Below are 25214 nucleotides of genomic sequence, written 5' to 3' on the forward strand. Positions count from 1 at the left end.
GGTCTCACTGTTCCATAAATTGGTCAGAGGTGCACAGGTTCTAGGTCTATGCAGATTTACAAAATAGAAAAATCTTAGCGTTTTAATCTGGATCAAGTTTTATTGATTTCAACCTAGAAACATTCTTAGCTATCAGATCACCTCAAACATCAAAAACGATTGCAAATGATAAAAAATCTTGATAATTTGTGGAAAGTAAAGTTAAATTCATTTTAACTCTCAAATAAAATATTTTACGCGCTTTTTTCTATTTAAAGGTTTGAGGAGTGTACTAACTGTGATGGCCACAACTAGTTGTTTCTAAAGTTTCAATTATCTCTGGAATGCCACTATTTATCTGCTTAAGATATAAAACTGTTACTCATGAGTCAGAGGTCAGTTTCTAAATCAACGCAATTGCTGCTGCAAGTTCAATACTAAAATACTAGCAATAAACACTTGAAATTATATCAATAAATGAAGTCATGTAATACATATAAAAGTTTTGAAAGTGACAGAAATAAGAAAATAAGCTAACTGGCAGCAAATTTAAAAAATAACATTTTTAAGCTTTTGGTGCAGTCAACAGGCTGGTTTATTGAAAGAACCAACCAATCAAGTTGAACCTTTTATTTTTCATTCCAATAAGTACAAAAATTATAAACTTGTGGTTGTTTGTGACTAAAATCTCAACTTGGTCTTTATTGATTTTTTAATATTTAGAAAGAAAACAAAAGATCATTGGAAGGTATAAGACTGGTTTACACAAGTCAACTATAGCTGCCCCTTTTTATACAGTTTTGGAACATTGAAGCGCTCTGCTGCATCTTTTTTGAGATTATTTGTAAGTTCACTTTAGTCAGTATAAGTGAGTTAAACATCGCTCAACAAAAAGTGTTTTATAAACTCAGTGAGGTTTGGGCAGAGCTCTAATAAGTTAATCAAAATTTTGTTTTTCAACTCTGGTTGGCTATAACCAAATTAGTTGTGTACAAGACTTTGCACTGAAAGAATGTTTTGCTTTCCATGATATATATTACAGTTATCTGTCTGCAGTAATCATATTATTAACATGGTTAATTGCTTGTTAAGTCTATGGGCTCTAGATCAAAGAGAATCAAGTTTTACACCATTTGTTGTGAGTAATACTACTAATCAGGTCAAGAGTTAGTTGCATCTTTGTGACTGGAATAATACATGTACTTATATGCTCTTTTTACCTACGAACGCTTATGAAACACTGCTTGAGTTGCAACAGTCTAATCTGCTTGTAATAGATTGCTTTACAAAATTATGTTTTTGTACTCATATAATTTTGTGGTTAACAATTTTTTTCCATGTTTTATGCTACATTTTATTAGGATTAACAATAACGCTGTATTTCTATCACAAGAAATTGTGGTTGTTAATACAAGAAATATCAATTTTATTCAATTAAATTACTCCAATTCAAGTTATGAAATAAGATGCAGAAAGAAAGCGAAACTTTGTCAGGCTAACGTCGATTTAGATCGTCGATTTAGACCGTCGTGATTTTTTAGACTTTCGTGACTTTTTTGACCGTATTGATCGGCCATCAGACCCAATGCTTGTGCGACTTTTTGATCTTTTCTTTTTGTGAAGAACAACTTCTAGATTGCGAGGAACTTCTGCCTGTTTCTGCATTATGAGTGTTTGTTCTGTTTCTCTTAGAATTAGTCTTCTTCGTTCTCTCCGCCTGGCCGCAACCATCACACAGCAAAACAAAAACATAGACAACACAGCTGCCGCTATCAGAATAGCTGTCAAATAATCTAAAATTAAATAAAAACTTGAGTGATTCCAAAATATGATTGTATTGTTTAACAAATCATTAGTTAGAATGTTGCAAAATCTATGTTCTTACAAAGACTGACGCAAAGAAAAGATCATGACAGCACGAGACTTTCAAGTTGAGCTGAAAATATTTAAAGTCATTTACTCACTCTGACACGAAAGTGACAAGCCAATCCATGAAAGAGAGTAAGGACATTTTATGTTTTCCTTCTCTAGAGCTTCAGCTGTATCGTCTATAACAGTTGAAAAAATAATACTAGCTTACTTAGGCAATGTTTAACCATCTCAAAATTCCATTAGCTGTTATTATTGAAATCAAATTTTTATCAGCTCCAAAAACCAATTGTTTTTGGTTGATTGTGTCTATTATTTTCAATAAAAAAATTTTGTCTATTTGGTATTTAATAGAAGCTTTTAGAAAGGTCAGTTAAAAACAAATACCTACTTTTCTCACAGATGGGGACTTGTCCTACCCATTTTTCTTCTGGGCAGATTAAACTTCTGTTACCGGAAGCCAGAAAATAACTTGGATTACATTGTATAGTAACCCTAGCTCTGTCACCTATCCATATTCCATTTGAGACACGTGGTGGAAGATCAAGGCAGCTGTATTCACCTGTAATACAAGTAGCGCATAAGCGCCTGAATGTTTAAAATATAGATAAATCTTGAGCAGAGATTGATCTTGTCATCCTGTAAAGATTGTCTCTGCATGCATTGGCAAACAATGGTTTGCAGCTGCTACAATGCTAGAAAACAATTGCACCAAGTCAGTTATGCTGACATGTTCTTGGTCAATGCACTTTGATTTAGAGATATTTTTAAGCAAAGTTACTTTTGCTCGTTAAGTAAGAGCTGAGTCGAAAAAATGGACAATTTTTTGAAGGGAGGGTACAGAATGGAATAAAAGTAAAATGCATATCAAAAACTACACATAGAAAAACTGTTGTTTTATAAAAGATAATGCATATATTCATCATTCCAAGATGTTATTCGATTTACAACTAGCTTTGGATTTTCTTTTTTGCTTTTTTCTAGTAAAATCCTAATCAGTGACGGTAAGATTTCAATCTTTGTTCAAACCCTAAATAAATGAGTTTTCCTTCATTTTGAGGTTTTGATTAAGTGCCACAATTATCATTAAAAAAGTACACCCTTTCAATATAATTCTGCAATTTAATATCCCGATGTAATTAATCAATATAGTCTCTCAATATGATTCCTCGATATAATCTCTCAATATAATCTATCAGTGTAATTTATGAATATAGTCTCTCAATATGATCCCTCGATATAATCTCTCAATATAATCTATCAGTGTAACCTCCCAACACAGTATAAGTTTTCATAGAAATGTTTCCACATGATATTCTATAACAATAAATTTGTCAAATCTATGACTCATGTTTGCCTCATGTGTCACTCATACATACTTTAACCCTTCGCAACTTTAACTGAATGAAGTTACGTAGGTTTTCATATGTTAAATTTGTGTGTTTGTTCATATAAAATATTATTTCAATCAATATTAAATCTTTAGTAAGTTATTACTTGCATTACATCTATTATAGTAGCCCCAATTGTGTATATATATATATATATTATATATATATATATTGTATATATATATATATATATATATATACAATATATATATATATTATATAACAACTAAGTTGCGAGGCAACTTAGTTGTTTCGTGTATCCCTTGCCTAAGCTCTGAGCTGCACTGATGAGGCTTTAATAGCCGAAACAGTACTGTCTGTAGCATGAGTATATGCTCCCTTACTTCGGTTAGGTTGAGCACTCTGTGAGAGGTGCGGCACTACTAGCCTTTGTGCAAAGCTCATCAATTTTGTGATTTGAGCACTCTGGTGCCAGCACATTGACTTTCTTAAAGTCTGCGAGGCAACTTAGTTGTTTCGTGGCAGGAAGTCAACTCTCATTGGTAATGGGATTTGTGTCCCTTGCCTAAGCTCTGAGCTGCACTGATGAGGCTTCAATAGCCGAAACAGTACTGTCTGTAGCATGTATATATATATATATATATATATATATATATATATATATATATATATATATATATATATATAAATTGTTTCCTCACCCCGGATACCCCGTATGGGTGGTAAATTCTACTCTAACTCGGATCTTCTACCAGAGACCTGGGAGTTTGAGCACTCGCTTCAAGATCTTAGCTGTTCCCAATAGCGCACTTTTCTGCAACTCACCTTAGTTGATTGTTGTTGGTATTTGGGCAAGCCACATTTTATGCGCCGGTGTTAATGCGCCCAGTGCCCCAATGACTACCGGGATTACAGTTGTTCTTACATTCCAGCATTTTTCAATTTCTTCTCCAAGAGGGAGATATTTCTCTACCTTTTCTTTTTCTTTGCTGGCTATATTGTAGTCATTGGGTACTGCTATATCTATTATAGTAGCCCCAATTGTGTATATATATATATATATATATATATATATATATATATATATATATATATATATATATATATATATATATATATATAGAGAGAGAGAGAGAGAGGTAATGCAAATAATAACTTACTAAAGATATATATATATGTATATATAAATGTTTTTTTAGATATATATCTACAGTAAATATATAGTATAGTATATATCTACAGTATCTCTGTAAAAACTGCATAAACCTAATATTTGTCACACTGTACAAGGATCAAATGACATTAGTGACATACACTTGAAATGCATGTCAGGAGTTACTACCAGAAGTTATACACAATACTTACTTATGTTGCAAGAAGGTATTTCACCCATCCAAGAGTTGTTATGACACTCAAGTGTGTTGTCTCCTCTCGTAAACACGTATCCATTTTCACAGACCAGTACTACCGATAAATTATTACCAATCCATTTACCATTTGACACTTGAGGAGGAGGTCTGGAACACGCAACTTGTGTTTCTAGAAATGACAAAGATTATATAGCTCTCAGTGACAAAAAAAAGAAGCGCAAATTCAAACATCGATGAGCTTTGGGTGATCTTTGACTTCTTGCACGCTACTGAGCTCGCTACTTTACAGTTATGAAAAGTACTTTAAAAAACTTTATTCTTGACAATATTGTTAGAGTCATTTTAAAAATTTCCGTTTAAACTTTTTACAGTTAGTCGTATTTGGTTTTGAAGCCAAAAAAGTTTATGTCAGCATATAAATTACATAAATTGCACATTCTTTGTAATTTTTAAGAAACATTAAAAAAAATAAACTTACAGTTTTACCTTTTCCACACTCTGGTTGAATGCCTCTCCATTCACCCACTCTACATGCCATAGTTTTGTCACCACTCATGCGTCTATAGCCAGTATCACAAACAAGTACCACTAATTCCAGACCACCGGTCCAGCGTCCATGATCAGGGTTTGGTGGAAATGTGGTACATTTTACTATTGAAACACCATTTTTGTATTACAAATAACAATAACAATAATGGTTGTAGCTTATAAAAAGAACAAAACTTGAACTTTACTCAAAGCAAGCATTAAATTAATACAATACTTAATTAGATCTGTAAAAACGATTGTGTTGGTAATCTAAGGTTACTTTTGTTTAACAGCTCAATGGTAAGAGACGTTTATATGTATATTATAAGTCAGTGAAATACAATAAACAAGTGTACCTAATGCTCAAATACTCACTGGCTGCACATACAGGAATCTTTCCATTCCATTGATGATTTTCACAAATCAGAGTTTTATCTCCACTCTCCAGTTCATACCCTTGTATGCAACGAATAGTGACTGATATATTATTTCCTTCCCACACCCCTTTCTTGACTTGTGGTGGTGGACTGGCACATCCTGTAATTCCTGTACAAAACAAGAAACCTGAAACTGTGAGTGGTGCTTTCTTGTCTTAAATTATATTTAATAACTTTTCAGATTAAAAGTCTTAAACAAAATTGATGGTCTTTGCATGTGTCTGTTACTTTGTGTGCTGATGTCAGATTCCGGGTGTTTTTTGAAGTTGGATAAAACGCGTTACCTTTGTGACAAACAGGAACAGTTCCTTCCCATGACCCATGAGGACAGTTCAAGACTTCATCTCCGCTAATTATTATGTAGTTGAGGTCACATCTGTATGTTACAGTAACATTGTTTCCATGCCAATTTCCATTTGGTATAGAAGGAGGAGAATCAGCACAACCAAAACTTTCTAAATGAATTATATGACACTTTTTTCTCAATTTCACTAGAACACAGCATTATCGTAGCACTAACTCAACAATATAAATAAACTAGCTGTGCTACCCGGCGTTGCCTGGGCACTGAAAATCAGCTTATAAACAATGAGAGGTAATGAGAGTTGCCTGCCACTTGCTATTAGACTGGCACTTTACCAATGGATAATTTGATCAACCTTACTAATAAGAGCTAGGTTTCTCATGACATTACGCTATAACTTTGCGTTGTGACCAAAAGCAGCGTATTTATTCCCATTTACCGACATATATAGCCTAATGAATTCATCAAGCTCGTGTGGCTGAATTGTTAAGGCCTCGGACAGGTGAAGAGGAGGGTGTGAGACCAAATATTCTGCGACACAGATTGTTCATTCCGAAAGTTTAATAGTTATAGCAAGAACGACACACATACAACCAACTCTGAGAAACATTTATATAGACTAGCTGAATGTTCCGGTTACAATGGTAATAAAAGAATTACTTAATGAATTTGGGTAACTTATCTGGAAAGCTAGACCTTTGATAAAATCTTTACTGAAACAATACCAGTTTTAGGTAAGCTTAACTATAGTTAAGAGTAGCAGTCAACAGAGGTAGTTATTAACTCCAAGCAAGTGTTTTAAATTTAGTACCCAAAGCAATTTAATGACTATTTGCCCAATAAATCCACTGTAGCTCAATGGTTAAGCTCTTCACCTTTAGATATAAAAATCCCAAGATGAAGTGCAATGTGGAATTTTTATTGCTACATTTTAAATGCTATAACTGGACACAGGGTTTCACAAAAAGGCAGAATTACGAACACTGAAATTTGTTTTATATATTTTAAGTATATACCTACTAGATGAATGTGCAGGGTTAATAAAAACAGCTTATAAGCAGTGACAAGTAAGGTAGCGGCCATTTGACTAAATTTCTTTACCCAACGAATTTGAGTAACTTTTAGAATTACTCAAATTTTAAAACTAATATGAATAATTTGAAATTACTCAATTTAAAATTTGAATAAATTTAGAAATTATTTATTCAGTCTAGTTTAAATCTTTACTATAATAAAAGCCCTGAAACCAGCTCCAAGTTGTTACATAATGTGTCATGATCTCTCATGCAGTAAATCTTTAAGCTATTTAGTAACCAATAGTATTGTTGCCAACACTTTAAGCATGCATATTTTTACTGGTGTAATAAATATGATCACAATTATTCCATTTTATAGCAATTTAGTTGCTTGGCTTAAGGTATAAATTATCTGTCTGCGGACCTGGAGGTTTTGTATACAAATTCAGTGAGACACAGATTTATTATTCCTAAAGCTTTACTGCTTGAAACCATAACTGTCATGTACAACTTTTATCATATTTTCTAGGTAAATCAGCCATGCTGATTCCGATTTTGTACTTAAAACAAAGATTGGTTCACTAACCTTCAAAGTCATTTAAGCTTTTTTAAAGCGTTTCAATATCCATTTCGAAAACAACACAATCGGCATTACAAGCTCGGCCCATAAATATGTGACGAAACCTAGCTTTTTCGGAACAGAAATTAGGAATGTTTAGTCGGATTTAGAATAATAGGGATGGTGTCTTAAAACCCATTATTATCTAAATCCAGCCTGTAAAATAATCTCAGTCTTTTATGAAAGGTATATAAACTATTTAAAATTGCTCGTAGCTTGTTACATGATGTTTAAATAGGCTGAACGCTGAGAAAAATGAGCTCAAAAAGCGCAGTTTTATCACAAACTAGCGTTGTTATCGGGCTTCTTTAAATATGCAATGTCAAATAGCTTATCTACCTTTCAGAAAAGACTGAGATTATTTTAAGGCTGAATTTAAATATTAATGAATTTTAAAACACCTCTATCTATTATTTTAAATCGGTCTAAACATCCCTACGTAACTTTTGTTCCTAAAAAGCTAGTTTACGTCACGTATTTGTTGACGTGTTGTCACGTGTTGTTTTCGAGCTCGATATTAAAACGCTGTAAAAAGCCTTCATTGCTCTGCCAGTTAGTGGACTAATCTTTATTTTGAGTACAAAATCGGAATCATTGTGTCTGATTTATTTAGTACTAGCTGCATTACCCGTCTACAGGAATAGATTCACGCGCAGCATAAGGTTTATTGAGAGTTGTCTTTCATACTGTAAAACAACTCCAAATATGCAGTTACATCTCCCTCTCTCCATCTCTCCCTCTTTCCCTTCTCTCCCTCTCCCTCTCTCCCCTCTCTCTCCCTCTCTCTTTCTCTCCCTCTCTCTCTCTCCCCTTCTCCTCCTTGCTCTCCCTCTCTCTCTCCTTCTCTCCCTCTTTCCCCTCTCTCCCTCTCTCCGTCTCTCCCCTCTCTCTCCCTCCCTCCCTCTTCTCCCTCTCTCCCTCTCTCCGTCTCTCCCCTCTCTCTCCCTCTCTCTCTCCCCTCTCTCTCTCTCCCCCCCTCTCTTCCTCGCTCTCCCTCTCCCTCTCCTTCTCTCCCTCTCTCTCTCCTTCTCTTCCTCTTTCCCCTTTCTCCCTCTCTCCGTCTCTCTCCCTCTCTTCCCTCTCTCTCCCTCCCTCTTCTCCCTCTTTCTCTCCCTCTCTCTCTCCCTCTCTCTCTCCCTCCCCCTCTCCTCCTCGCTCTCCCTCTTTCTCTCCTTCTCTCCCTCTCTCCATCTCTCCCTCCCTCTCTCTCTCTCCCTCCCTCTTTCCCCTCTCCCTCTCTCTCCCCCTCTCCCTCTTTCTCTCCCTCTCTCCCCTCTCCTCCTCGCTCTCCCCTTTTCTCCCTCTCCTCCTCTCTCTCTCCTCCTCTACTCCTCGCTCTCCCTCTCTCTCTTTCTTTCCCTCTCTCTCTCCCTTAGTTCAACGCAACACACGCGGATAGACAACATTTTTGTTTTTTCTGTCGGGCGTATGAAGAAACAGTTTTCGGCGTGTGCCTACTTTTGAGCAGGCGACGTATAGTTGGTCATGGCTGATGCAGGGTGACAGTAAGTCGATAGCAGCTGCTCTCTTTCTTTTCACAATAGCGCATCACAACGCTCGGAGTACTCGTGAAAGTTCTGTAATAGTAAGTTACAGTAGGCCTACTCGTAGCTGAGAAAAAATTAGTAACTCGGCTGCTGAAGGAAATGAACATGACCCACTATCACGAACAGCGGGAAATCCAACGTTATTAAGTAGTGGAGATGTGGCAATTCATAGACAATACAACATTGTATAAGAAACACTTACCTTTTTAATGTGGAAATTTAGTAGGTGAGAAATGCGTTTTTCCAGTGGCTCCAAGAAAGAAACGTTTACGTGACTTTCTCGGTACACGTTGACAGTAAATATTAATTGCATGTAAATAACTACTCGTTAATTTATTTTATTTATTGAATAGTACATTTGTATAGCTGTATAGACACCTTTGTATAGGCCGCAGAACTCAGGAAAGGTGGTTTTAAACACGGCAGAAAATCTGCCGTTTAAAAAGCGTGCTAACCGGGGATTTCGGTTAATGCGCTCGAGTGGTGAAAGAAAAACAACAGAATCGCCACACCTTTATATAAGCCGCTTAGCTCAAATCGTCAGAGAAAAGTAGCGGCTAATAGTCCATATTACGAAATTACGATATTACGATAATTAGTACTCATATTAATTTGGTTGGCTTCGTTCGACCGAATGGAAAAAGAAAGACCGCTCTATAATTTATTTACCGTTACTACACATATTACCTAATTCAGTTTGCTTCGTACGACCGAAATTCGTACGACGATAAAAGGAAAGACCGCTCTATAAGGCGGACAATCAATCAGATACACAGACAACGATTGCCGTTTATATAGTAGATAGAGAACAGCGTTTTTCTAGTGGTTGCAAGAAACAAATGTTCACATGACCTTCCCGGTACACGTTGGCAGTACATATTAATTAGATGTAATTTACTACTCATTAATTTATTTATAGAGTAGTAAATTTTATTTAATTCACTACTAATATTTACTACTAATTTAATTTTACTACTTACTCATACCTATTAAGTAAGTTTGCTTCGTACGATCAAATCGAAAAAAAAGACCGCCATATAATTTATTTATACCGCTCATATTTGGGAGTTATCGGTGACTCAATATATTGAGAAGACAACTCATACTATTAGCTTATCAGTATTTATCGTCCATCCTACGATGAATAGCAGGTTACGTATTATAATAGAGGCGTGTACTAACCGGAGATTCCCGTTAATGCGCCCTAGCGGCGAAAAAAACCACAGAATAGACACGCCCTTATATAAAAGTAGCGGCTAATAGTCGAAAAAGTACGGTACTCTATAAAGCGAACAGACAGATAGACAGACAGATAGACAGACAGATAGACAACGATTGCCGTTTATATAGTAGATATACGATAACAGTTGTATGTGACAGTTATGGTTTAACTGGACATATGGAAAACAAACAACAAACACTGGACTTTGCATATATCTACATATTTAAATGTAAGAATTTGTCTTTTTTAGGTTAAACCCTGTGTCCAGTTATAGCACTTAAAATTTAGCGGTGAAAAATCCGCACAGCACTGGATTTGGTCTAGAAACTTCTAGATGGAGAGATGGCAAACTTAACTATTAAGATGCTTAACCAGAATAAAATGAATTCATTGGGCAAACAGTTAATATATTGTTTAGGATACTCACCTTAAAGCACTTGCTTTAGGTTAATAGCACTGTTGACCATAGTGTGTAACGATTGTTAAGCTGGTTCAAAATGCTTGTATAGCTTAGTAAAGATTTTAGCAAAGAACTACTTTTCCAGGTAAGTTACTCAAAGTCATTGAGTAATTATTCTATTACCCGTGTAAATCTTTAAGTTTTTATGTCCTTCTGCATGTCCAGTAATAATGTAGCTATTAAAATTTTGGAATGAAAAAACCGTAACGCAGAAGATTTGATCTCAGAACCTCCCGTTCACCAGTTCAATTCTTTCTCGATTAAGCTATGCAAGCTTGATGATTTTGTTGGGCGATATATATATATATATATCGCCCAACAAAGCTGGTTACTTTTGTGACGAGCTTATATTGTGACGCTTATATTGCTTATATTATATATTGTGATGAGCTTTGCACGATATATATATCATGCAAAGCTCATCACTTTTGTGATTCGAGCACTCTGGTGCCAGCACATTGACTTTCTTAAAGTCTGTGAGGCAACCTAGTTGTTTCATGGCAGGAAGTCAACTCTCATTGGTAATGGGATTTGTGTCCCTTGCTAAAGCTCTGAGCTGCACTGATGAGGCTTCAATAGTCGAAACAGTACTGTCTGTAGCATGAGTATATGCTCCCTCATTTTGGTTTGGTTGAGCACTCTGTGAGAGATGGCAAAGGGCAATTTTATTGCTATCACTGCTTATAAGCTGATTTTTAATATCAGTGCAAAGCCGGGTATCCCTTTAGTGTACATATATAATGTTTCTTGTATACATACAATATATACAACATATACATATATACAACATATACAACATATACATATATACAGTATATACAACATATACATATATACAATATATACAACATATACATATATACAACATATACAACAGATGTACGGAGTTGATTCTACAGGCTTTTATTTTTTGTTGATTCAACTGCAACAAGATCGGCATGCAACCTCTAAACCTAAAATGTAGCCTACCTTTATGGCATATGAGAACATTTCCAATCCAATTATTATTTAGGCAATTAAGAGTTGTATCTCCTCCAGCAATCTCATATCCAGAATTGCATGAGTAGGTTACAGTCTCATTATTGCCTTTCCAAGCTCCATTCACAATTGAGGGAGGCAACTCGGCACAGCCAAAACTCTCTGACACAAACATATGCATTTACTCTGATGAACTGTTGATTCGCTGATAACTTTCTATGCTATTAGCTCTCAAGTAATCTTTGTCAAATGGTTTGTAGCTGTTTGTTAAAAGTTTAATAGATATTTTATGTTGTAATTATAGGAAGCACACAACCTGTAGGTAGTGGAGCCTGACTCCTCTTCCACTAGCAGACTAAAACATACCTAATCTAATGATAACTTACCTTTAGCTTTGATAAATCCAGCATCTTACTTATCAACTTTAGACATGTGCATATAATAACACAGTTGTACAGTCTAACATTTTATTGTTAGATAGATTAATGGACTTTTACAGTTTCAACAAAGCAAACAATGAGAAAAGAGATGCTAATCAGTATAACTGTATATCTATAACATCAGAAAAGTACTTTCTTCTATATTATTATTGTATATCTATAACATCAGAAAAGTACTATTATTCTTTATCGTTATTATTGTATATCTATAACATCAGAAAAGTAATGTCTTCTATATTATTATTGTATATCTATAACATCAGAAAAGTACTGTCTTCTATATTATTATTGTATATCTATAACATCAGAAAAGTACTGTCTTCTATATTATTATTGTATATCTATAACATCAGAAAAGTACTGTCTTCTATATTATTATTGTATATCTATAACATCAGAAAAGTACTGTCTTTTATATTGTTATTGTATATCTATAACATCAGAAAAGTAATGTCTTCTATATTATTATTGTATATCTATAACATCAGAAAAGTACTGTCTTCTATATTATTATTGTATATCTAAAACATCAGAAAAGTACTGTCTTTTATATTATTATTGTATATCTATAACATCAGAAAAGTACTGTCTTCTATATTATTATTGTATATCTATAACATCAGAAAAGTACTGTCTTCTATATTATTATTGTATATCTATAACATCAGAAAAGTACTGTCTTCTATATTATTATTGTATATCTATAACATCAGAAAAGTACTGTCTTCTATATTATTATTGTATATCTATAACATCAGAAAAGTACTGTCTTCTATATTATTATTGTATATCTATAACATCAGAAAAGTACTGCCTTCTATATTATTATTGTATATCTATAACATCAGAAAAGTTATGTCTTTTATATTATTATTGTATATCTATAACATCAGAAAAGTACTGTCTTCTATATTATTATTGTATATCTGTGACATCAGAAAAGTACTGTCTTCTATATTATTATTGTATATCTATAACATCAGAAAAGTAATGTCTTCTATATTATTATTGTATATCTATAACATCAGAAAAGTACTGTCTTCTATATTATTATTGTATATCTATAACATCAGAAAAGTAATGTCTTCTATATTATTATTGTATATCTATAACATCAGAAAAGTACTGTCTTCTATATTATTATTGTATATCTATAACATCAGAAAAGTACTGTCTTCTATATTATTATTGTATATCTATAACATCAGAAAAGTACTGTCTTCTATATTATTATTGTATATCTATAACATCAGAAAAGTACTGTCTTCTATATTATTATTGTATATCTATAACATCAGAAAAGTACTGTCTTCTATATTATTATTGTATATCTATAACATCAGAAAAGTACTGTCTTCTATATTATTATTGTATATCTATAACATCAGAAAAGTACTGTCTTCTATATTATTATTGTATATCTATAACATCAGAAAAGTACTGTCTTCTATATTATTATTGTATATCTATAACATCAGAAAAGTACTGTCTTCTATATTATTTTTCAACAGTTTTATGAACCAATCTGTTTGTTTCCATAACACTCAATGTAAATGTTGCAATAAATCATGTACATTTAGCCAAGCTTTAAAATCTGAGATTCTGTCTGAGAAATATTTTGCATTAGCTGAGATAAGGAGAAAAAATACTTTGACTAGCAAAAGCAAGCAATAGGATATAGGAAGTTTGTATCTTGGCTTACTTTTAGTGCAAACAGGCAGAGCTCCTTGCCAAGTGCCACCAGGGCAACTTAATGTATGATCTCCACTTTTCAACTCATACCCGTCATTACATATGACTGTAGCAGTCACGTTGTTTCCTGTCCATCTGCCATTGGCTACCGGAGATGGTATGTTGGTACAGCCAAAGCTAACTGTAAACAATATGAGTAATATACATTTGTTAAGTAATTTTACAATAATTTATGCAAGCAAACTAGAAATTCTGAGATGCTACATTTCCAAAATTAAACCAGGGATTATTCAATTTCACCCAATATTCATTTATAAATTGCTATGATTAGATTTCTATTTCACTATAGGATATAGGAACTATGTGTGTTAACTTACTTTTAGAGCAGATGGGAAGGGCTCCTACCCAAATACCATCAGGACAGTTTAGAACCTGGTCTCCACTTGTCCACACATATCCATCCTTACATATTACTGTAGCAGTCACATTGTTTCCTGTCCATCTGCCATCGGTTACTGGAGATGGCATGTTCGCACAGCCAAAACTAACTACAAGCATATTGGCCCACAAAAATTGACCGAAACAACTTTACAGAACGATGTAGTAGATATTGTGAGACATAACTTTTATATTCTATAATAGAAAGCAATTGTCCTTCCTTTAGCGCTCTATAGTGTCTCCCCTAGTCTGTAAATATTAGACTGTTTCAATTCCCAAAAGTTCTACCGTTTATGATAGAAAGGGCAGGTAACCATAAAATGGTTTCTGCGACTGGCTATGGCGCTATTTATTGAGGTTTCTTGTTATTAAGCTCAAACACATCTAGCAAAACTCCCAGAGACATTTTTCGTACAATAATGCTCTTAAAAACTTGCAAGAGGATTCCACTTTTAGCGAAAAACGCAGATATTACAGCCTAACAGATAGTTAGCTTAGATAGTCTAAACATGGACAATGATCATAAGTCCACTGACTATTCGTAAAGTTGTAACAAAACTGTTAACTGGAAAACAGCGCAAGTAATGAAAAGTTCACCTCATCTAATTTAAAGAATATCTAAACATGAACAGGAAGTTGATAATCAGCTGCAGTAGCTATATAGTTTTACCCAAATGCCAATATAATTTTAAAATGACTAAATGAAATGACAGCCGAAATTTTCTACAAAACAATATAAAAATTCAAAGAAGAATGATCTAACTTGTGACTTAGAACTGGTAAGACAAAAGTTAGTCATAAGTATTACATAAGTGAGGAATTTGCAGCTCCAGTTCAGATTGGCTAAGTTTTTTTCACCTCCTGCCTTTGGTCTGATTGTTTTCTAACTCAATTCCCTGACAACTTGTAGATGATTTTATCGATACATCTGTATGGGTTTTGTATTTAAGTAAGAGCAACACCGCAATAGTACTGCAAGTCGTACCTACTCTATAACTGACTGTCAGGGAGGAAATACTTTAACCAATTAGTCCTGCAAGTGCTAACAACCCTCTTACTAAATTTAGTTGAGGATAGTCCCATTAAATATTTTCTCTCATAACATTGTTTAGTTTTACTTGCCTAACTAGAACATTGTTCAAGAGAGGAGTTCATTTATTTTAGCTTTAATAACCAAAATTTATTCTGAGTGTTGCAATTATCATTGGTAAATAAACACGATTCGTTTCACCAGTACTTACACTCACCAAAATGCAAACAATGGGCAATAGGTATTTTGGTAAAATTATTTACAACATTTTGTGTTGAGTCAGTGTAGTTTGTAAACAGATTCAGCCAATATAATATGTCCTTTATTTTTCATACTTCTTTTGGCCAAAGGAGATCTTTACTTTATCAAACTAATAATTTAGTTAGCTCACAGAAGAAGAGCTATGCTGGGTTGTGAAACCTCACTTACATTCCCTCATGTTTTGTTTATAAAGCTAAACCTATATAATAAACATTACCAACTATCAACATCTTATATAAGTTATGACTTGATGTTGGAAGTCTGTACAACAGATCCATGGATTATCTCACTTAAACTGTAGGACATAGTTTACTCACTTTTGGAGCAGACAGGAAGGGCTCCTATCCATTTACCATCAGGACAGTTTAAAACCTGGTCTCCTCTAGTCAACTCATATCCATCATTACAAATTACTGTAGCAGTCACATTGTTTCCGGTCCATCTGCCATTGGTTACTGGTGATGGCATGCTGGCACAGCCAAAACTAACTGTATATAAGATGAGTCATATACATTTTATACGCAACCTTTACAAGAATTCATTCACAAGGAGGTTAAAAACTGAGATGCTGAATGTTATATTATTAAAATCACATGAAGGAACATGCAATGTTATGTAATATACATGTATACATTGTTGTAAACATATTTGTTTCTCACTATAGTTAAATTGTTTATCTTTAGTAGACGTATACTGAAAAATATAGTAAGCCTGAGTGTTATCTCACTTTTAGAGCAGGTGGGGACGGATCCTTTCCATGTACCATCAGGACAGTTTAGAGCCTGGTCTCCCCTAGTCAACTCATATCCATCATTACATATTACTGTAGCAGTCAAATTGTTTCCAGTCCACCTACCATTGGTCACTGGTGATGGCATGCTGGCACAGCCAAAACTAACTGAAAATAATCAACCAATAGAGAAATCCTAGATGTTTGATGCTAATAATTCTTATTTTGAGAATACTTTTTATATTTCAGCATTTAACCAGAGGCTGTGAAAAATGTGAAATCATTGATTAAACAAGGCATAGTTTTCAACACTTTAGTCAGTGCAATCTTTTTTTTAATTTGCGCTTTGAGGAGTCAGGTATTCACAGTGAGCCACATCGGCTGGTCGTGGAACACTCTTATAATAAACCGTTCAAATATGATGCATGATAGTACAGCATACGTTAGAAAAGCGAAAGATAATTTTATAAGACATAAAAACAGCTGATGAGCGTTTACGGGAACTTTGAAAGCTTTTGGCGAAATAATAAATCTTATTGGCTGTTTAGTTGTAATGTTGAAAATAGCTGGCAATAAGAGAAAAAGACAAAATTCCAAGTTTTTTTTAACAGTTAGTTTTATTTATGTGTTAGTTGAGCAAATCATATTTTCCTGGAATAATTCTCACGACGGTTCTTGTACCATTTTGCTAACGACTTTTGATAGAGAAGTCTAAAGAGCCCCATCATATGAGAGCTCGGAGTACCTAATTTTCTTACTTTTGGAACAGATAGGATGGGCTCCTACCCATATACCATCAGGACAATTAAGAGTGTTGTCTCCTCCCGTCAACTCAAACCCATCATTACAAATTACTGTAGCAGTTACATTGTTTCCTGTCCATCTGCCATTGGTTACTGGAGATGGCATGCTGGCGCAGCCAAAGCTAACTGCAGTATCAATAAGGAGTTGAAGCAAACTAACTTGTTTTTAAGTATAATGTTAGTCACCTGATAGAGATGTATTTATAGCTTCAAAGAAAAAGGAAGTCAAACATGACTGTGAAAGTCAATTGCAACACAGGTCTTGATTGTCATGAGAAATAATTAAGATCAAATACTAGAGCACCATTTTACTCATGATATACTATGTTTCCATGACACGGTTATTCTGCAAGTTTGTCATCATCTGGAAGATGGACACAATATAATTCGCAAGTCAACAGAGCTTTGTTACAAATTTTATTGAACGTTTCATGTTTGCAAGAAATGGAAATGAACTTTCGAATGGTGCATAACAAAATGTCCTGCAAGATATTTTATTATAAACACTTATAAGCACTTTCTAAATTTCCGTCATTCCTATTTGTATTTGAAGAGACAGGAGTGTACCATTAGGACCTTTAGCATAGAACTCCTCATATTTTTAAGCAATTGTTTGTATTATTATTATTCCGCATTAAACAAATGCTCATTGAAACATTTATCATATGGTAGCAAAAAGTGCACACAACTCCAATCCATGGATCCAAATCTGTTCATGGAAGCAGTTAAAATGTATTTAGTAAAAATGTAAAAACAGTTTTACTAATTAAGCATGGTTAAAAAAGTTATGGAGGTTAGCTGTGCAGTAGAATATAATTTCAAATTCTTTTCTTTACCAGAAATGAACAAATGTTGTTAGCTCAGACAAAGCAAACCTTTAAAAAGGTGACAGTTAGAACCGTCGAGCAAAACATTTTCTGCAAGATTCTCTAAAGTGAGCATCGGCTCGCTGACTACAAAAAAATCACTGTTTGACCTTGTATACTCTAAAAGGTGAATAAAGTGATCCAGGTTCTGTGGAAATACATTATGTTTTCCTGGTATGAATGATGCAGATGTTGAGTAATGCTTACGTTGAGTTACCGCGTAATCAGGATGTTAATGAACATTTACATGATGAGGATTAATGTGGCACTTTATTAAAGAAATCCTATTAAACCTATCTAAGGAATATTCAAATAGTTACTTTAAATGCCGCTTTATCTGCTCAGTTAAAATTATGATACAGCTTTGTTCTATAAATTGACCACATAATTTAACATCGGAAGAGTGATTAATACATATTAATATATATATATATATATATATATATATATATATATATATATATATATATATATTATTATTATTATCTACATGTATATATATAAATCTCAGTGCTTGTCTTTTTTCCATTTTTTGCAACCCCGAGTCCAGTTATAACAGCTAAAATCTAGCGATGAAATTTTTTTATGCCACTTGATATGATTTCAGGACCTCCAGATCTACAGGGAGAACTTAACCACTAGGCTATGCAGAATACAATAGTTTCATTATGCGTATAATCATTACATCGGTTAAGATACTCTTGCTGAAAGCACTTGCTTGGGGTTAATAACTAGCACTGCTGACTGTTACGCAACAACCATTGTTAAGCTGGTCCGCGAGTGTTGGTAGATGTAGATGGTGTTTGAGTTTGAACATCATAGATATTATGTCTGTTGAGCTTGTGCTTCTGTTGCGTTTGCAATCAAAACAGTTTCAGAATGTAATGGATCAATTACTCAGTATATGGTTATCTCTGATGCGGTATCCTACTGGTAATTTTTACATTTCAAGGAAAATAATTTATTGTGGTGGTTAACGCCAAACAACTGCCTCATGTTTCAAGTTTTCTAAGGCTTATAGGTAACAAAACAGAGTTTGCAACTACCTGTAGTCTACTTACTGATTATCAATCAACCAGAGTTGAGTGTTACTGCTAATTGGTAACTAGAAACACACTTACACTTGTATGTAGCTCATAAACATTGCCTTTTATGTTGTATTGTGTATAGCCAACCGCCTAGCCAAACTGTTGCCTAGCCACCAAAAGCTTAAAGTTAATAACATCAGAAGCCACATCAATCTTAGTTTTGACAAAACTACCCTCAGAACATCTGTCTGTGATAAAATTTAGAGTGAACCTACGCAAACCCTGTTTTAGATCTAAGTATATACCGTATCTTAATCACATTTTTACCAAGTAATATGATTTTTATGGTTTGTCATTTTTATTTTATTAATGATTTTTTCACTCAGCATCAGTTTTTTATGAGCATATATAAACATTTTATTTCTCTAACTGAAACAAAATACACACTTACAATAAAATACTAGCACTTCTGCTAGATATTAAAAAATTCATGCATTGACTAACTTTCTGCTTGCATTTTTATATGATCAACAAGAACGAGTAGCAAATCTATCTAGTTGCACTCTCCTGTGTTGTTGATTATTCTTATCATAAAGCTGCCATCTTAAAACTGGCTGACACCGTGAACGGCTGCTTTTAGTTTCATAGAGAGGATAACTTGAAGTCTTCACTGTTAGCATATAACACTAAGGATCAGAATTTCAATCTCAAAAAGTGGTGTACAATCTTGTGGTAAATCAATATTAGTACGCTTTAGCTAATATCTAATATTGATAGTCTAATAGCGTTAAAGATAGTGTTGTTCATTTCCCTGCTTAAAATACCAACCAAATCTTTACAGTCAAACAGGGTTTTTATTGGCCAACTGAATGATGATCTAATACAACTGCTAAGCTGCTAGTAGTGTGAGGCTGACAACCATTAATATTTTACCTCTTAAAGTGCTGCTCACAGTAATTTTGAAAGATTTTATCAGAAAATATAGATGTTTTTTCTACATTTTGCAAACTCTTTTTGCTGTTTCAAGTAATCTTACTGTCAAAAAGTTTCAAGATTAAAAACAAAAAAACTTGATCGGAGTTGGATGCTCAGAAAAGAAAGATTTCTCAAAAATGACATCAATAGTTATCAATAGACATCAATCACTTTCTATTTGTCCCTCTCATTATGGGATCAACTATTGCACTATTGACATATATTACACTTTGTATTTGCTCATAGTAATTGTTAGAATAAAACTTCAAATATAGTCTCATGCATGAGTGCATGAACTCAATATGAGTTTTATGTAGTGCTAACTACCATGTAATATAAGTTTTGTATAGCATAGTAATTGACATGTTTCTTACTTTTAGAGCAGACAGGACGGGCTCCTACCCATATACCACCGGAACAGTTTAGAGTATTGTCTCCACTCGTCAACTCATACTCATTGTTGCAGATAACTGTAGCAGTCACATTGTTTCCTGTCCATCTGCCATTTGTTACAGGTGATGGCATGTTGGTACAGCCAAAACTAACTACAAGAATAAATCAGCAGAGCTCGGTGCTGCCAGAAGACAACAGATAAAAACTTGAAACAAATAATTCTCAGTTTGAAAAGTACTTATCTTTATTATTTATGGCTATTTAGAGTTGCTCGCTGACTATCTAAACAAGTTAATGTTTACTAGGGTTCGTGCTAGGCTATATCAATCAGGTCAGATGGTTCACAATTGAAGTATGCATAATGGGCTCAGTCTTATTTATAGCGCTGCAGGAATGAATTGCCTAAGAATGAGTATTTAAAAAAGGTCTTAAAAACAGCTCATGAACTCTCACAGGGAGTGGTTCTCCATTCCTCAAACCCATTAAATATTATCAAACTATTAGCTATTTAAATGCAAACAAAACTTTAAACTCACTAGCAAGCAAAAAATAGAAAATGATAAATAAATCAAAACAGCATAAATAATATATAAAATACTATAATATAATATAATAGTTGTATTATATTTTATTTTGTACTAATATAATATATTATATATTAATATAACATAATATATTATATATTAATAATATATAATATGATTATAATATATTAATAAAATATATTAATACATTAAATTAATATAGTAAAATATAACATAATAATGTAATATAAAAATGTAATATAAATATTGTCGTGTAAAAATTTTATAAATTGCTGCACAACAATATATTTATATTTTGCAAAAAGCAAAATTGGAATTCATTTGATAAAGTTTAAAGTAAATTTCATTCAGCTCTGATAAAGGTCAACAGGAGCAGAGCATGAAAAACCACGTGAAGCCTTAGTTGGTTTCCTTACTTTTAGAGCAGACAGGACGAGCTCCAATCCAAGCGCCACCAGGGCAATTTAGAGTGTTGTCTCCACTTGTCAATTCATACCCATTGTTGCATACGACTGTCGCAGTCACATTGTTTCCTGTCCACCTGCCATTAGTTACTGGAGATGGCATGTTGGCACAGCCAAAGCTGACTGTAATAAAAATAAGAAAATTTAGAAAAAATCAAAGCTGAATGGCTGCAATGTTTTGGTTAAAACACTTTTTAATAGCAGAATTTCACTTTAAAGAGAGAAAGTTTAATGCAATTTTATGCTTCCATGAATTACAAAAAATTATATTTGCTTTTAACACACTCTTTAACATACTTTAGTTTGGTTGATCTCATTAAGATAATTATTGTATATATTATAATTATTATTAATTAATTATAATATATATGTATAAGTCGATAAGTATATTAAAACAAAAAAATAGTATTATTTTAGATATTACTCATGTATAAGTTGACCTCATTACTCTCAAATATTTTGGAACAATTATGTCGAGTCTGAATTGATTTTTACAATTTGAAATAAAACAATACATTTAAAATTTTAAGTTCTTTACTCAATATGATGGCAATCTTTGACATGTTTTAAACGAGGTTTGGGATGACCTACTAATGTTAGTGGTTGTGCAATGACTGCATGTTAAAACATAAGTTAATTTGTGCCTGTTATCAGTCTAATGCTTGCTAGTCCGTGGCCAGTAAACTAACAAAAATAAATAATGATGAAGTAAGGTGCACTGAAAGGGAGTTGTTCTCTTCCGTCTATGCGGCTTGGCTGCAATGTTATGTCGGTCGCTCCATTGGTAATCATAACGGATTTAGCCCAAAAATTTATGTAGAAAAAATAAGATAACGGCGTTTAACCAGAGACCAGTCTCTGCGGTAAACTTTAGTAAAACCTAAGACTAAAATTAATTTAAAATAAAATCAATAAATACAAATAAAATTGACTGATACAAAAATACAAATAAAACTGACTGAGCACACAAATAACAACATGTTTAGTTGTTGTTGTTGCCTAAATTCTTAAGTTCTACTAACGTTTACAGCAGAGACTGGTCTCTGGTTAAACGTTTTTATCTTATTCCCTTCTACATGAATTTTTGGGCTAAATCCGTTATGATTACCAATGAAGCGACCGACATAACATTGCAATCAAGCCGCATAGATGGAAGAGAACAACTCCCTTTTAGTTCAGCTGATGCATCAGGTGCAGTGCGTATTGTGACAAGCTGTTGTTTTGCTCGCTTCGCTCGCCAGTGGGCAACTCCGCAAAAACAACACTTTGTCAAGACAGGCTAATGGCATATCTAATAGCGGAGTTTTCTGTTAGTTTCTTCAATCTATTCAAACTGGCAGCATCAGGTCCACAAACATCACTCATGTATTACATGTATTACAAGCTCCACAAATATCACTCAAAGATTTTACCTTAAAGTTGTCTCCCCGAAACTCAACTTGTAAATGAGTATATACTATAATCTTTACTATAATAAAAGTTTGTTCATCTGTTCCAAGCACCGGTTTGAGGTTATAAAAATAGATTGCATCCTAAGAGATTGAAACCTGTGGTATATGACATGGTAGTTTTTTTATAACTTTTAGGTACATGAAGTAGATATTTCTTACTTTTAGAGCAGACAGGACGGGCTCCTACCCATATACCACTAGGACAGTTTAGAGTATTGTCCCCACTTGTCAACTCATACTCATTGTTGCAGATAACTGTAGCGGTTACATTGGTTCCTGTCCATCTGCCATTGGCTACTGAAGATGGCATGCTGGCACAGCCAAAACTAACTGTAATAGAAAACAAACAATCAAAAATTACAAGCAAAGAAGATTCTGTTGTCTAAGGTCTTTCAAGAGAACAAAACTATTATTCAAGAGCTCAATCACCCTTATGAACCTTGTTTAATCTGAAGATGGCAGTAGTAAAGTGTATTAGATGAATGTTGGCCTCTATATTGAAGCTAACAGAAGGATATTATTACATGTATACTGTAGGTGACTTTAGGATGTTGTACTGCAAGTGACAGGATAATATTATACTGTAAGTAACAGGAGGATATTATACTGTAAGTGATTTGCATTTTTGAAATTCAATATCTTCTGGATATTATTATGTCTATTGCCAGTGTGTCATTTCACATTTTCTGTCACAAACCAAGTTTGTATCCATTTTTTTACACAATCATTTTGAGCTTTAAAAGGTGGCGGATTAGCTCAGTTACTTTGAGTGATAGTTTATTACGCTGAATGTTATTAGTTTAATCACCATATCAGCGAGCCGTCAATTCAGCTCATTAACCCTGTATACAGAATTTTGTGATTGTGAAAAAGTTTGCGCTTTTAAAAAATGGGCAGACAAATTTATAAAAAATTTTGTAGATTTTATTGAAAAATATTAATGTTTTTTATCATTTGCAATTGTTTTTAGTGTTTGAACTGATCTGACTGCCAGGATGTTTCAAGATTGAAATTGGCAAAACTTCATCACCATCAAAACGCTTATATCCTACAAAAAGTGTGGCTATGACATTTACAGATGCAAAAAAGCTGACAGAATAGACACGCTTAATGCTGCCAGTTGAACACACTAGCTAATATAAACTATAGCAATTATAGCAAATAATATCAATATTTCATTGTGTGTTTTTTTCTGAGCATTTTAATTCCGATAGGTCGTTTGCGTTTTAACCACAATTTTAATATTGAGACATCTTCAAACTATTAAAAACACCGACTAATATAACACAAAAATTTAAGGCTTTTACACCCAAAATCCACCTGATCAGCTCTGACAATTTAACATCGATTTGAAAGCCGCCATTTAATTATGATGAATCTGTGAATTTTTTTTAACAATTTTGAAAGGAAGCTGATTTTAGATAGTAGCTACAGTTGTAATTACTCTTATCATAAAGATTATGGTTGGAATATTTGAAGCACTTATTTCAACTCATTTCAATTCATTTCAGCTCATGTCGTTTCAACTCATTTCAAATCATTCCAGCTCATTTCAATTTATTTTAACTCAATATAAATCATTTTGACTCAATTCAACTCATTTCAAATCATTTCATTTCATTGTGACTCATTTCAAATCATTTCAACTCATTATGATGATACGGCTTTTTTTAATTATTTTTATAACTTATCCAGAGTTTTTAAGACATTAGTTCTACGAGTCTGGGTCATCGACTCCCACACACTCGCAGCAATACCTGTCTTGCCCTATCACGCTTTGCCCTACCCGATCCTTTCATCATGACCACATAGTGAAACTTGCCAAAGTCACAGCATATTAGGGCTTTACATACTTTTAGAGCAAGTTGGCTGCTGTCCTTGCCACACCCCTTGCACACATTTCCGTTTTTTATCTCCACCTGTATGCTCATAGCCTGTGTTACATTCTAGTCGCACTTCGGTGAAGTCACCAATCCATTTCCCATGGTTAGGCTTAGCAGGATATGAAGTACATACAACTATAAAATATGGACACTAGCTTTTTTCAAATGCTCCAAATAAATGCAATGGTTGTGAACAGTTTAATCAATAGTATTATGCCACTTTGAAGTACTCTGTATCTGTACATGAAAAACTCTTTAACGTGCTACTCTATATACTGATCATTTAGCATGTTGAATTTGCAAAATAATCAAGTTTTTATGCTTTGCCATAGTATGAAGCAGCAAAAAAGGTTTTGATTATTTGCTACAAAGATACAGTAGGTTTGCCAACAACTCTATTGCTGTTAGTTAGATCAACTATACTTTAGTAGAATCCTATATCAGAAAATACTTAACAGCAATAATATTTAGATGTGTTGATTTTGTTTGCGTTTGTCCATGATATCCATTTTATGCATTTAAATAAAGATACTA

General features: G+C 33.6%; 1 protein-coding gene across 1 annotated transcript; it reads right to left on the reverse strand.

Moving 5' to 3' along the window:
• Positions 1 to 1485: 1485 nt before the first annotated feature.
• Positions 1486 to 24728, reverse strand: LOC137397582 (CUB and sushi domain-containing protein 3-like). The gene is made up of 14 exons (XM_068083875.1): positions 24584 to 24728; positions 22957 to 23127; positions 21299 to 21469; positions 20319 to 20489; positions 17031 to 17201; positions 16270 to 16440; positions 15860 to 16030; positions 14191 to 14361; positions 13824 to 13994; positions 5474 to 5644; positions 4566 to 4739; positions 2240 to 2410; positions 1944 to 2027; positions 1486 to 1772 (listed from the first exon to the last, which is right to left on the reverse strand). Exons 1-14 carry the CDS (start codon positions 24726 to 24728, stop codon positions 1486 to 1488), a joined length of 2400 nt encoding a protein of 799 aa, XP_067939976.1.
• Between the last annotated feature and the right edge of the window lie 486 nt (positions 24729 to 25214).

The sequence above is a fragment of the Watersipora subatra genome, chromosome 5 (genome assembly GCF_963576615.1).
Source record: "Watersipora subatra chromosome 5, tzWatSuba1.1, whole genome shotgun sequence".
Taxonomy (NCBI): domain Eukaryota; kingdom Metazoa; phylum Bryozoa; class Gymnolaemata; order Cheilostomatida; family Watersiporidae; genus Watersipora; species Watersipora subatra.

Coding starts and splice junctions, on each gene's coding strand:
- LOC137397582 (XM_068083875.1), bottom strand. CDS start 24,728: ATGAGCATACAGGTGGAGATAAAAAACGGAAATGTGTGCAAGGGGTGT. Junction 20,490..21,298: donor TCGTCCTGTCTGCTCTAAAA/GTAAGGAAACCA, acceptor TTATTCTTGTAG/TTAGTTTTGGCTGTACCAAC. Junction 17,202..20,318: donor CCGTCCTGTCTGCTCTAAAA/GTAAGAAACATG, acceptor TTGATACTGCAG/TTAGCTTTGGCTGCGCCAGC.